At 37.2% G+C, this 16389-nt stretch overlaps 1 protein-coding gene across 1 annotated transcript in view; it reads left to right on the forward strand.

Moving 5' to 3' along the window:
• Positions 1-16389, forward strand: part of Copg2 (COPI coat complex subunit gamma 2) — a 136216-nt gene that overhangs the window by 71030 nt on the left and 48797 nt on the right. Inside the window, exons 13-19 of the mRNA XM_010633522.3 lie at positions 9960-10055; positions 10394-10637; positions 12633-12708; positions 13479-13582; positions 14157-14282; positions 15212-15274; positions 15732-15871. Of these exons, the coding sequence (XP_010631824.1) occupies positions 9960-10055; positions 10394-10637; positions 12633-12708; positions 13479-13582; positions 14157-14282; positions 15212-15274; positions 15732-15871 (849 nt within the window). The remainder of the gene's footprint in view (positions 1-9959; positions 10056-10393; positions 10638-12632; positions 12709-13478; positions 13583-14156; positions 14283-15211; positions 15275-15731; positions 15872-16389) is intronic.

The raw sequence follows: 16389 nt of genomic DNA on the forward strand, positions 1-16389 counted from the left end.
GATCAGAATTAAAGGGCCAGCCAAAGCTGATAGTAATGATGTAAGCCAGGGAGATGAGGTGAACCAGCTTTCATACCAACTTTGGTTATTTAATCTTTTTCTTTTACATTTTTTTATCTTTCTTGAATCTTTAGCCATTGAATTTTTAACTATTCCTGAATGGTCAGTATAATAGCAACATTTTTCTCCTAGGGCTGCGCACATTTCTCTTTGCTGTTGGAACACTAAATTTATTTCCCTCTTTATTTATAGAGTTATCTCTGCTAAAGAACTTAAAGACTCTTGAAGCCTGTTAATAGATAATTCTATTCTTTTTATATCTTGATCTATAGCTGCCCTCAACTGGTTATATTGATAATGTTGGGAACTAATAGCAGTCACTCCTGTTCAGCTCCTTCCAGTCCCATTCCTAACAGTACTGTAAGGGTGATGGCAGTAGCAGGCTCCCTTTTATTTTATTTTATTTTATTTTTTCTGAATTATTATAGCTACTTTGTCAGATTTTTACATTGCCTTAAATAACTATATTATATTCTATTTTTAATAAGTTTGTCCTGTGCTGTGAGAAGACCACACCCGTATAGACTGCCATAGATATACCAACTGGCAATCAGGAATCTGTGTAAACATTTACCCTCTTTTCTCTTGTCCGTCAGAGAGCCTGTATGAGTGTCCATAGCTCTGCTCACTGCACTGACCATCCAGTGGGGAGGGGTCCTGCTTGGACCACTTCATCTTGAGTCATCTCTGCATAGCCAGCATAGCGTACCCCATTTTTCATGAAGTTGCTCCCATCCTTGAACAGGACGAAATCAGCTTCAGTCAGTGGGTCTATCTGCAGATCTAGATGACTGGAGAACAATTGTCAGTGATCCTGAGGCAGTTGTGATCAGGGGGTTAAGGTTTTAACTGGAGCAAAATATAGGTGGGGATTCTCACAGATGAGGGCCTGATATTATGTGACTATTATTTGAGAGCCATCAATGTCCTGTTATTCAATAGTTCTAAAAGGCATGGGGAAACTGAACAATTTATTTTTTTTCTAATGTTATCTGGTTAGCTTCCTTATTAGCATCACTGCAGTTGGCAGGGCGTATAAACAAAGAGCCATCTCTTTACAGCTGGATCTAAACTCTAAGATAAATATGTCACTAGTTAATTTTATGGACCTATTCCTTGAGTGAGCAGCCCTAAAGCAGTATGATTTCTTTCAATCATGTACAAAGCAAAAGGTTGGGTCATTTTAGGATCCCTAATACAGGGGGCAACAGAGAGAGTTAATTTTAGCTGTTTAAATGCTGATTCTTGTTCTTTATCCTATAATAATCACTGTCTTTCTGACCCGTTAAAGATTTATACATATAGAGAATCTAGATCCTGTAAAAATCTTTTATCCCAAAAATTCTCTCACCTGCTTTACGTCCTTTTATCTCCAAGCAGCATAGACTTTATATCTTGCCTTCTGAAGCAACACTGTCTCTCAGTACGCTGTTTTTTGTTGTTTTTTTAGTTCATCAGAAAATTATTAATAATCATAATTTCATGTGTGAAACTTCATAAGCTTTAATCTAATTAGGTATCAAAAGCATTTTTAATAGAACCTCTTAATAACTTATTTTCCACAGAAATCCTATCTTGAAAATGACTACTATAAACATATCGCAATAATATATTTAGAATCTAACCCTTTGATGATAACAAATGTAAATATTTTATAACAACATATTTAGCCCTGTTTATTGGTGGTATCTTCTCAGAAGGTCATTAGTGAATAACGACCAGAATAAATTTTTCTGAGTATCTGTCCTTTTACTGTTATTAGAAGTCTATTTAGACCTGAGTTTATACTTAATTATCTTGACAAAATTTAACTTGTAAAACAAGGTTATAGAAATTAACAAATTATTAGTATCCTTGCTGTCATTTCAATCAAATATAATTGGACAAACATCTTTCAAACAATTGTATAGACACAAACTTGTAAGACAATTTGTGAAACTATAATATGCCTAAATGTATTTGGCCAATTGAATTATAAGGCAAGTGGCAGCACCATTGAGCTAAATAAATCTCCAGCCCTAGAACCTCTTTTAGTTAACACTAGTCAAAACTTTTGCAGATCAATAAACAGATCTCATAGAATTAGAATCAAAAGGAATGAAAGCTGTTACTATAAAAGTAAACCTTCTGTAACAAACTTGAAACCAACAAGCAAACATACATATTTTCCTGTTAAATCATTTCCACATACCTTTTCTACATACTTAAGCCTTCTGGTCTTGTACATCTTTCTTTATATCTTTCTAACAAGACATACATACAAAATCCTTTCATATCAAAAATATCTCTTTTACCCATAGCTTTCTTAATATTTTTTCTCTGCCGTCTCACTTATTATAAACCTTCTATAACGAACTTCAGCTTAAAGTATCCTTTTTCTGTTTTCAGATTGTTACATCTTAAAATTTGACAGGCTGTCAATAGAACAGTATTAACCTTGAGTTTTTATCAACAAAGTACAGAAAAGAGCAAGTTAACCTTATAATCACAATTCAAGAATTTGTAATGCACAAGAAATGTTTAAAGCACACCAATTAAACTTAATTCAAATTGAAACAAAGATACATTTATCAAATAGTTAAAATTTTTAATTTGATTTTTTTTGTAAAAATCTTTTGATGTCTGGAAAACACAATTGCAGTTTTTCTGGCTTGCAGTGTTTTGTATTCTTACCTGATTTTAATCTATTAGAAATTTTCTCATTTTAATTCTTTTTAATCTGAGTGCAAGCCCTGTTCCATTTTATGAGTCTGACCATGCTTTCCCATTTGCACCCTCTAGCACAGTAAAGCTAAACAATTCTGTTTTTGTCCCCACCTATTTTATAGTTTCTTAGCAACTCAAGTGGGGTGGGGGATAGCTAGATTTCCTCCAAAGGAAACACCAGAATTTGCCTGCATCAATGTCACATTTTCTGAGAGGCAAGTTTTCCATGGGAAAAACAGCAGATTTGTCAAGTAATTGTTTTAAGACCAAAACTAAATAGTTCTCACTAGTAGCTGATTACCATGGAGAAACTTGAGCAGCTCCTACAGCACAAGGGGCTCCACGTTATCAAAGTTTCAGGTAAGTAAAACAAAGGCTGATAATTTTTCCTTTGTCTAGAGTTGTCCTGTGGGCAAAGTCTGGCTTAGCTGAGACCATGATGACTCACAGTTTTTTTTTGTTTTTTTTGTTTTTTTTTAAAAAAACATCTTTGGTTGTAGTTTTATTTTATAGTCCCCCATAAAATTGTTATCAAAATTTTGAATTATGTACTTAAGAACATTTGGTTTAGTATTAGCATTTCCCATGACCATTAGATATTCTCTTGTCCAGTGAAGTAAGACAAAGGGTGAGGTACTGTTCCAGAAAATGGCCTTGTTTATTTATTGGGAGGGTTTTTTAAGTGCAAGGGATCAGTCCAGGTAAATGTGAAAATGTCTTGAGAATCTTTGTGTAAAGGGATAGAAAAGAATGTATCTTTGAGGTCTAAAACAGAAAAATAAGTGGCATTGGATTGGATGGAAGACAGGAGGGTGGGTTTGGCATGATTAGGTGTATGGGAATAACAGCTAAATTAATAATTCTGAGATCCTGAACTAATTGATATGTTCCATTGGGTTTTTTTACTGTTAAAATGGGAGTGTTAAAGGGAGAGTTGGCATGTCACAGGAGTCCCTTTTGTAAGAGATCATGTACTATTGGGTTAATCCCTCTAAGCTAGAGCGGGGAAGGGGGTATTGTGCCAAGTTAGGGAATTGTGAGGGATTTTTAAGGAGAATTTTGACGGGACATTTGGCTACTGAGGGAGAGTGGATATCCCATACTTGAGGATTAACAAGAGAGGGGCTAATTGGCCAGTTGGATTGGGAAGATGAGGATTGGAGGGCTTGAGATAGTACCAGGCAGAGGGAAGTTGTCGGAGTGCTGGAAGGGCTTGACCATAAAAAATGAATGGATGTTCCAATTTGAGATAAAATGTCACAACCCAATAAGAGAATGGGACAGGATGGGAGGACTAGGAGTGAATGAAGAAATGGAAAAGTCACCAATTGTGCATGACAGTAAGGGAGTCTGGCTAGGGCGCTGTAGTTGGCCTTCTACCCCAACAATAGAAGTGTGAGAAAGGGAGGTAGGCCCCCAGTATTCTCGTAGTGCAGAGAAGCTGGCACCAGTATCCAATAAGAAAGAAAGGGTCCTACCTGCTACAGTCAGGATTACCCTGGGCTCCTGGGCGGTGATCCGCGTTGGGCCAGATGTGCCAGGGCCTCTTCATTGTCCCTCCATTGTTGCTAGACCTATCAGGTCCGCATGTTGGGGAGCTGTGGGGCTGACGGTCTGATGGTGGGTGGATGCCAAGGGACAGTCTGTGCCCCAATGTCCCCTCTGGTGGCATTTGGGACAGGGCTTAGTTGGCACTCTGGGATTAGGACAGTCCTTTGCCCAGTGGCCTTCCTGATGACACTTGTAACAGGGGCCTGGTGATTGGGAGCTCTTTTGTAGGGGTTTTCTTTCCTGTGGCGTATGTGGACTGGTCAAATTAAGAGCTTGTGCTAATAATTGATATTTCTTTGTAATTTTGAGGTCATCTTGGCCATAGTAGGCCTTGAATGCTGTGGCCAGAACCTCTGCCTGAGGGGTCAAGGGCCCCCGATCAAGCTTTTTTCGTTTAAGTCTAATGTCGGGGTAGCTCTGAGAGAAGAAATGCATCATAATCTCTGACCATCCACAGACTCAGGGTCTAGTTTGGTGTGTTGAAGGAGGCCATCAGTTAGCCTTTGTAAAAAGGTGGATGGATTTTCGTTTTTGTCTTGTATAATTTCATTAAGCTTTTCATAATTAATGGCCTTCATGGCAGCTCCGCGGAGCTCATGAAGGAGACAATTTTGGTACCTGTTTCGAGCTGCAATTCCCACCTCTGTGTAGTAGTCCCATTCTGGGTCCTGATCAGGGACTGCAGCAGCACCTGCCGGGTGGTGATTGTTGGTTAAATGTTCTTGGTCTGCATGTGCACGAGCCTGATCCAGCACTCTTCTATTTTCTTCGGGAGTTAAGGCATTGGTTAAAAGTACAAAGAGATCATGGTAAGTTAGTTGATAAGACTGAGTCAAAAGTTGAAATTGTTTTATAAAGGTAGTCGGATCGGCTGTAAAAGAACCAAGCTTGGCCTGAATGAGAGCTAGTTCAGACATAGGAAAAGGAGTATGAACGCGGACAATTCCTTTGGCTGCGGCTACCTCGCGCAAGGGCGCCATCGTGTGGCCCTTGTGTGACCTGGAGCGAGTGAGGGGTGGAGTCAGCGCATGGGGTGGGGGAGTGAGAGGTCCAGGGGAAATGAGAGAGGTGGGAGATTCAGAGGGTTGGGAGGAGTCAGATGGAGTAGGGGGAGGAGTGGAAGGAATTTTTGCCACCTGATAAGGAGGGGGGTCATCTCCCGGATCGGGTTGGGCGGGTGAGTCAGAAGAAGAGGGGTTGGTAGCGGAAAGGCTTTGAGTCTGCAAAAGTATTGGAGCAGTTTTGGCAGTGGAACAAAGAGAGGGCTGATTAGCAAGATAGGAAAAGCCTTGGACATATGGGATCTCCGACCATTTTCCTTGTCGCTCGCATAAGTTGTAAAGGTCTCTAATTAGACCCGATTCAAAGGGGCGGTTAGACGGCCAGACGTTTTGATTGCCTAATTTATATTGGGGCCAAATTTGAGTAGACAAGCGAATTAGCCGTTTGGGTTTTAAATCAAGACCCTCCAAATTCCTGAGTAAGCATCCCAAAGGAGAGTCTGCGGGTATGGAGGAGCCAGAGCCCATGACCACCGGGATAAGGAGGTTATCAGAAGTCCAGACGTCTCCGAGAGTTCTGATAAGACCCCCTCTTCTCTAGAACTGGTCTAGAGGACGGAAACTCGGTTTCTTGTGAAGGCGTCCCTCACACAAGATAGGAGTTTAAGTGAAGCTAAGTCCTGGACTTAGCTCAAATGTGGCAAACCTGGTTTGCGAGAGAGTGAGGACAGAGCCTGGCGCCCAGCCGTGTCCCAAATGTGATCCCAGTGGGTGGTCTGAGGTCTGGGGTCCCCGTTATCCTGAAGACTTTTCAGAAAGGGGAACTTACCCCAAAAAAGTGTGGGTCGGAAGATCAGCAGGTCGGTGGTGGCTGCGAAGATGGCGACGAGGAGAATGGTCGCGGACGTCGGGCGGGGGTTGAGCAGGGGCGCCCTAGAATCTGGGTTTCGGGCCTCAGGCGTTTTAGCCTGTGGGCCTGGCAATCCCAGATCCCACTTCTGACACCAATGAAAGGGGTCTCGAGCCCCCTTTGGGTGCCCCTTATCCAATTATGCCACTCACGCACCGAGAGGTCCGGCAGGAGATTTTTATTATAGGGAGGCAAGCGGGAGGCAGGAAAGCAGAGCGAGAGAGCGAGAAGAGGAAATACTGGGATATTTATAGGGCAGGCAACGGAAGATCCTTCCTTGGAAGAAGCGGTCTTTGTTATCCTATCGCAAGCCAGGTTGTCTTTTGAATTTTGCGCTTTACAATTTCGGCGGGAGAAAAAGGACTCAGAGTCAGGAAAGAACCTGGAAGTAAGATATAAAATGGCTAGGGGGGTTATATTATAACATGTGCGATCTCCTAACACATTGGAAAGCCTTTTTCTTCAAATAATATAGGATTTTACCCCGTGTTTTATTGTAGTGCACTTAATGCTTTCATATTTTACATTTAGATCCCTAATCTATTAGATTTTACTTTTGCATATGGTGTGACAAATAGATCTGATTTTATCCTTTCCCCATAACTATTCATTTGCTCCCCAAAATTTTATTTAAAAGACCATCTTTGCCCTGTGATATGAGCTATTATCCTTTTCATATAGTAAAATTTCCATATCTGTGTAGGTTTGTTTCTGGGCTTTCTGTTCTGTTGGCTTTATCTGTTTATACACCATTGTCATACACTATTTCAAATATGGGAGCTTTGTATGTTGTATTAGTATTTGTTAGTCTCTCTATTACCGCTATTTATTTTTATTATTTTCCTGAGTATTATTGCATTTTTATTTTCATTATGAATTTTAGTATCAACTTTTTTACCTTAAGGAAAAATCTCACTGGTATTTTTATTGCGGTCACATTAAATGTGTAAGTTAAGTGTAGTGAAGAACAGCCATCTTAGTCATGTTGAAACATCATAACCAAGAACAAGGGATGTCTTTTCAGCTGTTCAAATCTACTTTTGTGCCTTTTAAGAATTTTTATATGTTTAGGATATTTTCTAAATGCTTATTGTTAAATATTTTATCCTTTTATTGCAACTATAGATTTTTAAATTACTTGTTTAGCATATAATAAGTGCACTAATTTATGGGATACAGTATCAAGTTCCAACATAAGTATGTATGTAGCATGTACCAATTAGTAAGAGTAATTAGCCTATCTCCTTAACATTTCTTTATGTTTGGAGCCTTTGAGCTCCTCTGTTCTAGTTGTTTATAAAATATATAATAGGTTGGGCCCAGGGATTTGGCTCAATGATTCTGCCACCTGCTACCTGCCTTGCAAGCGCAAGGGCACAAATTTGATCCCCAGTACCCCCCAAAAAATTATTGTGAGCTACAGTCACTCACTGTGCTGTAGAATGCTAGAATTTATTCCTTCTGTATAGCTGTTTTGGTACCTGTTATCCAGCTTCCCTTTATCTCCCTCCCCTTTTAGGCTATTATATCTTCTAACTAGTTATTACTCATGTATATAAATACTGGTATGTTTGTATGTTAACTTTATATTCTGTTATCTTGCTGAATTATTTTCCTGAGTAGTTTTATTGTTGATTCTTTGGAGTTTTCATTTATTCTGTCAGTCATCTTACAATATAATAAATTTTTTGTTTTTCCAATATTTGTTATTTTCTCTTGCTTAATTACATTGGTTAACAGCTCCTGAATATTGTTAAGTAATAGTAGAGGTAATGGTATCTTTGTAGTGCTTCTGAAATTCATGGGAATACCTCTTGGAGTGCCCTGTTAAGTAATGTGCTGATATTAGGATTGAGGTATATAGTTACATTATGGAGGCATCCATACATTCCCATTTTTCAAGAATTTTTGTTGGGAATGACTTCAATTTTATCAGCATTTTGGATACAAGATAATATATATTAATTTTCTAATAGTAAACCATCCTTGCATTTTTGATATAAATCCCATTTCATCATTATGTATTACTCTCAATGGAGCATTAGAGTCTGTTAGCTAAAATATTAGAATTTTTACATTAATATTTATAAATTCTTTCAGTCTAATTTTTCTTTCTGTGCATATATGCTATCTTTATTAGGTTTAGGTATCTTTGTTTCATTAAAAGATTATAGACATTTTCTTTGATTTTTCTATTCTCTGAAACAGTGTATTGTACATAAATTTGATGCTATCTGGTTTTGGGAGTTATGTCTCAGGTCCCCTTGGTTCTGTTTGCGTTCTGCACATCTTGCTAGTTATGCACTAACTGCCTTTTGTTTCCCACTTTTGCCCTTTTGTTCCCTTTGTGTAACATAAGATATCATCCAGCCTTAGAAGATAATAGTGTCTCATTCTAAAGTAAAGGAGACGCTTCCTTCCAATTCTCTGGGAAGGAAAAAGCAAGCATGCTTATTACCTAGCCAAGTGATATTTTCCTTAAGAACAAAGAAAAGTAGCCAATCATGGTGGCACACACGTATAATCCCAGCACTACAGAGGCTGAATCAGGAGGATCCATCCCAGTGAGTTTGAGGCCATCCTGGACCACGTAGTGAGTTCAAAGCCAGTCTGAATTACAGAGCAAGACCCAACAAAATAACAACAGCAGAAGCAGCGACAAAGAACCAAGGAAAGGCATGTTTGCTGCTCATGGTAAAATGGTCAGTTCCATGCCTCAGGGTTCTTAATTTGTAATGCAGTCCATCGTACATCTAGGTATTTATCTGACTTTCTTTGCATTTGCCCTTCAGGACCCCAGAATGCTGATACTCCAGCCACTGCTTTTACTGTAATGTACCATCTTTCATCTTTGACTCGAGAGTCTTGTTTTGTACCAAGAGCCTATAGTATTAACTTGTCAGATTAACTTGTCGGCGGCAAGTAGGGTCAAATATCACACCTTTCATACTTCTTGACATTGGTTTTCAAAGTTATGATAACATTACCCTACAAATCATCTTATCAAGTCATTCTTGGATAGCTTTTTCTATTTCCTGTATGAGAATCAGTCTGATTAAACTTTTTATATTAGTCTTCATTTTAAGAATTTTTATTTGCCTATTTGCTTGGGGTAGAGGATTGGAATCTGTTGAATGAACTTTATTCTGATATTGTTTTTTACTTTCTTTTGGGGGTCTCATTACTTATCTTTTATGAAGAACCATTACTGCAATTTTAGGTAGCTACAGCACTTTCTTAGCTTATAGTAAATCATAAGAGAAAGTATGCCTAGTAGCTAAAATTGTGAAAGTGCATTTTTTCTCTCTTAGTCTGTCTCTCTCTGTCTCTCTCTGTCTCTGTCTGTCTGTCTCTCTCTCTCTCTCTCCCTCTCTCTCTATCTCTCGTGTTAGTGGTGTGGATGGAATGCAGGAGTACTGTGACCCTGAGCTATACTCCCCATTCTTTTTTTTAAAAAATATTTATTTGGGCACCAGGGATCGAACTCAGGACCTTGTACTTGTGAGGCAGGTGGAGGAACCACTGAGCTAAATCCCTGGCTTTTTTTTTTTTTTTTTTTTTGAGATAGGGACTAAGTTGCTCTGGCTGGTTTTGAACTTGAAATCCTACTTCAGCCTCGCAAGTAGCTAGGATTTCAAGTGTGTACCAACATGCCAGGCTCTGTGTTTTTTGTACCATAAGTGGGTGTCACACAGTCATTCTAAGGCAAATGTTCTCCTGTTTTCCTGCAGGTGGTGGTTGTACAAGCTATTAGTGCTCTCTGTCAGAAGTATCCACGAAAGCATAGTGTCATGATGACTTTCCTTTCCAACATGCTCCGAGATGATGTAAGTAGAACATTCCTTAACCATAGCAGAATAAATTCTCGTGATTACTGTTAAATAGCATGATGTTTTCATTAGATTTATTTATCATCTCAGTAAGCCTCTCAAATAGCATACTTTTAATTCTGGTTGCTGTCTAATTACTAAACATGCTACAGTATTCTTTTTCCATTTGGAGAAAAACTTTATTTTTTATAAAAGAGAAATTTAAATTTGAATATTATAAGCATGTGCCTTAGAATATAAACATTTCTCCAAAAAGTATCCTTATAACAAATGGCTGTTTTATCTTTTTTGTTTTGTGTTTTTTTTTGTTTTGTTTTGTTTTTTCTTTTGGCCAGGGAGGCTTTGAATACAAGCGGGCCATTGTGGACTGCATAATCACCATTGTGGAAGAAAATCCTGACAGTAAAGAAGCAGGTCTAGCCCACCTTTGTGAATTTATTGAGGATTGTGAACACACTGTTTTGGCTACTAAGATTCTACACTTGTTGGGCAAAGAGGGCCCCAGAACACCTGTCCCCTCTAAGTACATCCGCTTCATTTTTAATCGGGTTGTCCTAGAGAATGAGGCTGTCAGAGCTGGTAAGTCATGGGAACATTGAAAATGATGTCACTGCTGATGTTCTGAAATATATAACTCAAGAAGGTGGTAATGAAGTTGGAAATAAAGTTGCAAAATCTGTTTGATGGTAAAATCTTGGGACACTCCTTGGGCCCAGATACAGTACATGCTCTTTCTCTGCACTCCAATTTCCCTCCAGATTTTTGCCTTGGAGACAGATAATCCTTGACTTTCAGTATGATGAGAATACTTTGGTGGCTTCTCCATTTTTTCACTTATGAATATAGGTATGAATAGAATTTGTGTTTGGATGTGTCTCTCTATATTTTTAGAGAACTCTTCCTCTCTCATCTTTGCTTTTCCTAGCATATGAAGAGGTCCAAATATCTATTAAAAATATAAATCCTCCTGTAACCCCTTGTCTCTCATTAAATACTGATTACTTTTCTTTCTCTTCTGAGATAAACTTGAAGTAGCCATTACTAGCTGTCTCTATGAATTCTTTAACATTTTCTCTTTAGCTCAATATAATTTAGCCCTCTCCTTTAAAAATCCTCTGAAACTTTTAAAAAGTTACTTATAAAATAGTAAAATTAAGTTGGACACTTCAATGTTTTTACCTTTGTTCATGTCTCAGTTTGATTTGCTGTTGACTAAGCCCTTCATGAAATTATTTCTTCCTTTGGTTTCCATAATGCCCTACATTTTTCTGTAATTCCTCAGTCTTACTTAGAGAGCTTCTCTTGCAGAGTGAGTTCCTTAAAATACTCGTTGTTAGGATTTTGTCTTTCAACATACACATTCCTCCTGGTGATCATTTTCAGAGCTCTGTTGATATGCTATCATTCTATCATTCCTCTTTCCTGATCTATCATGTCTGTCTTTCCTGCTCCACTTCACATTCAACCTGAAATTCAAACTAACTCAAACTGACATTCTCACCTTTGTTATACAGTCATCTGTGAAAATCAGGCATATATTCCACCATTTATAACCCTCTTTATTCTTTGGCAAAGTCCTGGCAGTTCTCCTTCCTTAATGTTTCTTCATTCTCTTGTCTCTACTGTCATGACTTAGGCTCTCTTCAATATCAGATACCTAAGTGGTCTGACTGTTCTTAGTTTCACATGTATCCAGTCCATTCTCCACAAAACTAAAATACAAAAAATTATCTCATATCTAATGTCTTTTAATAACAACTTGGAGGTTGACCCATACCTGACTTCTGTTTTATCTCTGGCCTTTCACTTTGAATCCTTTGTTCTCCAACACAGGTTTTATGCTCAGCCTTGCTCACTTGGGTCTGATAATATACCATGTGTTCTATTCTATACAGGGGGGCGTGTATACTTACTGTTCTCTCTACCTCTAATCTTTCCTGCATTTCCCCTCTGACACCACTACTTGTTCTTAAAATTTTAGCTCAAGTAATAGGTGTCACTTCCTTCTCTTTTCCTCCACCAGTTCTGATATAAGCTCTCTTTTCTGTACTCACTTATCATCCTGAATATAATTCTACCTGGGACTTACTATGCTGCATTGTAATTATTTCTTCACTTGTCTATCTTTCCTGCTGCAGTGTAATTTTAAAATCAGAAACCGTGTCTTTTACTTTCTACCTCCAGTACATACCACAGTTCCTCACAGAAGTTAAATAAACAATGAAACTTTATTGAATGAAAGAAATTTTGATAATAGAGGTTCTTTTTATACTTGGGGCTACTTGTTTGAATTAGAACTTAATCATATCAGATGATATATAAGGAGTAGTAGGGTAGAGACATAGCTCATACAGAAAATATGCATCATTCTTCTTCCACAATGCATGGAGGATTTTCTTATTCAGAGCTTCCTGTCGCCTTCAGAATTCTGTCTATGCTTAAATGTATCAAAGGAATAAGATTAAGAAGCACTCAATAAAACAAGAGATTTTTCTCTCCCCTGGACATAGACTGCTTTCGGTTTAATTCCAGGAAGTCAACATTTATGTTGCTTTGTTTTATGCTTCATAATAGCTGCTGTGAGTGCTCTGGCTAAATTTGGGGCTCAGAATGAGAGTCTTCTCCCAAGCATCCTTGTACTCTTACAAAGGTAAGTAAAAGAGTATATTAAATAAAAAAGAATTCTATATGGCTGAAAATAGTGAAATCCTCATTGTACCAGGGTCTAAAAATAGAGCTGATAGAGTAAGTCAGGGGTAAATGACATTTTTTTTCCTCTTTCTAGTAATTATGTATGTGCTAGATACATGTAAAATTTGATTTTGGATTTCCCTGTGACTTTGGAATCATAATAAAATGTACTTCAGTTTGTACAACAGGTGCTAAATTCATAGAAATCTTAGATGATGCATAACACCAGGTGTGAACTACATAATTCCCTATTTGATGAGGAAAAGATTTGCCTTAGCACATACTGTGTGATTATACTTTGTAATTGAAGCAGGTAAATCACAAGCTAAAAGCTGTCTGGTTTAAATAAAACAAATTGCCATTTGAGCGGTAACAGTGCCTGAATCCTGAATGCTATATCCTTTTAGTATTTTTGGAAAATATAGTATTTCCATTTATTAATTTTTAGAGAAGTCTAAGACATCAGGTTCATGTAGTTGGATTCAAGAATAGAGTCTAAACTGCTATTTCATTTTACCATGTTCTCCTAGTTCCTTCAGTGCTACTTATGTAGTACTTGTGATTCACGGTAACAGTATTTCGTTAGTAATTCAGAACTTTTCCAAAAACTTGAGGAGACAATGTTGGCAGTTTTACAAACGTGGTAATATATAACCTCTAGTTATGGTATTAAAGCTATTCAAAATCTTTGGGATACTGAGACATGCCTATTCTTTTTCTCTTGGACAGGTGTATGTTGGATACTGATGATGAAGTACGGGACAGAGCTACCTTCTATCTAAATGTGTTACAGCAGAGGCAGATGGCACTGAATGCTACGTATATTTTCAATGGTCAGTGAGAGCCGAGAACATAAACAAATATACTTCTGTTCCCCAAATGATGTTTTGGAACATAGTAGTTCATGATGATTTTGTATATTAGCTGGCTCTACTAGGCAATTGCTTAGTTTTTCTTTGAATGCACTTTCATTTCTGGGGGAACTTGTGTTCACAAGGATATTTTCTAACTTGATAATGGAAACCTTTTGAAACAACCTATGACAAAATATTTCTTAAAGTAAGCAAGGGCCCGAAGAATATTTCTTATTCTTGATTCTTCTTGATCACCCTCTTGGATAAGTCTATCCTTCTCTTTTCTTAGGCTCGCATTGCTCCCCTGTGGCTAAGGTGCTTTCTTTTCTAAGAGGTACTTACATTTTGTTAAAAAAATATTATGCTCTGCTCCCATATTTCCTTGAAAGAAATATGCCAGTTTATAATTTTATAAGGCAGTTTTATATAATAGCCTTTCTTTTTAATTTCTTAGATTATAAAATGGTTATTTTTTCTTTCCTCAGAAAGCTTAGATAAATATTACAAATCATTGCCAACAGATTATAAAGCTTAGATTTTTCTATCTTAAAAGGTCTTACGGTCTCTGTACCAGGAATGGAAAAGGCCTTACACCAGTATACTTTGGAACCTTCCGAAAAACCCTTTGACCTGAAATCGATTCCACTTGCTATGGCTCCTGTCTTTGAACAGAAAGCAGGTAATGAGAATAGTTAACTCTCTTAGTTTTCTTATATACAAGTAGTTTTGCAAAACTGCTAAATATTAGTATATCATCTAAAATAGAAAATAAAACTAGAAAATGAAGATAATTGTTTTGTTTAATTTTCACTTGATATAAGATAAATTGTATTTTATTAGGAATTTTCTAAAAGGCTTTTGGTTTTGGCATAAAAGCAGTATGAAACATGTCCTCCTAGTATGAAAGTGCTTTTTATTTTTTTTAATCCAAAATGTTACGAGCATTTGAAGTTAGTTGCCGCTGTTTATCTCCAAGCAGTACAGTGCTGTCAACTCCAATTTTTATTTCCTGAATTTGCAAATCTTTTAATTAATTAAACCTATTGAAGATTTATCTTGAAAAAATGTAGGACAAGATCATTAAAAATATTTCCAAAGAGGGGCCAGGGATTTAGCTCAGTGGGTGCACAGGGTCCTGAGTTCAACCCGAGTACCAAAAAAAAAATCCAAAGAATCTCTTACTTCTGCAAAAGGGGTGGTGGTGGACTATTTAGTTGTTCAAATCCAGAAAAACAGAATAAAAGATTATATGCTTAATTTTCAACATTTTCAAAGGGTTTTTTTTTTGTTATTTTAAAAGTGATATATCCTTTTTTGATTATAAGATTTGTTTTATAAATTGTTTTTCCTTTCATGAGTAAATTTTTTTACATCTCAGTGTATTTAAAGCAAACTCTATTTTAAAGGCTCACTTTTTTATAACATTATGACCAGTAAATTCATTTCAATCTGAATGTCCTACCCACAAAATAGGTGACAAAAAATTTATTGGTATTATTTAGTAGTAGCTCATTCTCTGCTAGAAGTTTCTGCCCTTGTCTTACCATCTGCATTCTTAGCTCACAGTGGTGGAGAGAAGCTAACTTGATTGTTCATATGTGTTTGTAGAAATCACACTTGTGGCTCCCAAGCCTGAAAAGTTGGCTCCTTCCAGGCAAGACATTTTCCAAGGTATGATGATTTGATATGTAGAAATACTAATCTTCGATCCCTAGGCATTATATCATAAAGACCACTGCTTTTATTCAATTTGATTTATTCTCGTTAGATCTTTGTATACAAAAGAGTATAGCTTATAGTTGCTAGGGCTGCCTGGAGCTCATGAAACTCCAATTCCCAATTGCTGACTTAGTAACTGAGAATGTTGTTCCTATCTGTATGTTGTTGGTTAATAGGGAATTCAAATTTTAAGAAGTTAGAAATTTCATTTCTTTTGCTTTTAGTAATTTAGTATATAAACTTGCTAACTTAAAAGATTATTTTGCTAAAACTTGAGGGAATATTAGTTGAATGTTCAGCTGTTTGTAAGACTATGGAACTAAAACACTTTTCCGTTTCTGGAAATTAAAACATTTTAGCATAGCTCTCCTTGTTTTCTTTAGGTCTTTCTTTTCTTTTTTCTTGATAGAACAATTGGCTGCCATTCCCGAGTTTATGAACCTAGGACCCTTGTTCAAGTCTTCTGAGCCTGTTCAACTGACGGAGGCAGAAACAGAATATTTTGTTCGATGTATCAAGCACATATTTACCAATCATATTGTATTCCAGGTAAGATAAGTGCTCTTACTTCCTATAGAGACTTAGTATATAACTGGTGTAAATGGAGACAAATAGCAGTTCCCCTTTAGCTGGGCTGGGGATTTAGCTCAGTGGTACCGTGCCTGCCTCACAAGTGCAAGGTCCTGAATTCGATCCCTGGTACTGCAAAAATAATTAAAAAAAAAAAAATTCCCCTTTAGCTTGTGATTCTAGCTTACTTTTTTTTATATATATAAAAAATTAATTTAGCAGCATTTCTAGTTTTCTTTCTGAAGCTAAAAAGATCCCTTCATATGATGAATAACTTGATTCTTATAATCTAAAACTGAAATATCTGAAGATATTTGGACAACATAAAGTATGACGTTTAAAATCAGCATTTAACGGGCGAGGGAGTTAGCTCAGTGGTGCCACCACCTGCCTCGCAAGTGCAAGGTTCCAAGTTCAATCCCTGATAACAAACAAACAAACAAACAAATCAGCATTTAACATCAAGGTACATTAAATGGGTTGTTTAAAGACTATAT

This window comes from Fukomys damarensis, unplaced genomic scaffold (genome assembly GCF_012274545.1).
Source record: "Fukomys damarensis isolate Sample0158 unplaced genomic scaffold, DMR_v1.0_HiC HiC_scaffold_4, whole genome shotgun sequence".
NCBI lineage: Eukaryota > Metazoa > Chordata > Mammalia > Rodentia > Bathyergidae > Fukomys > Fukomys damarensis.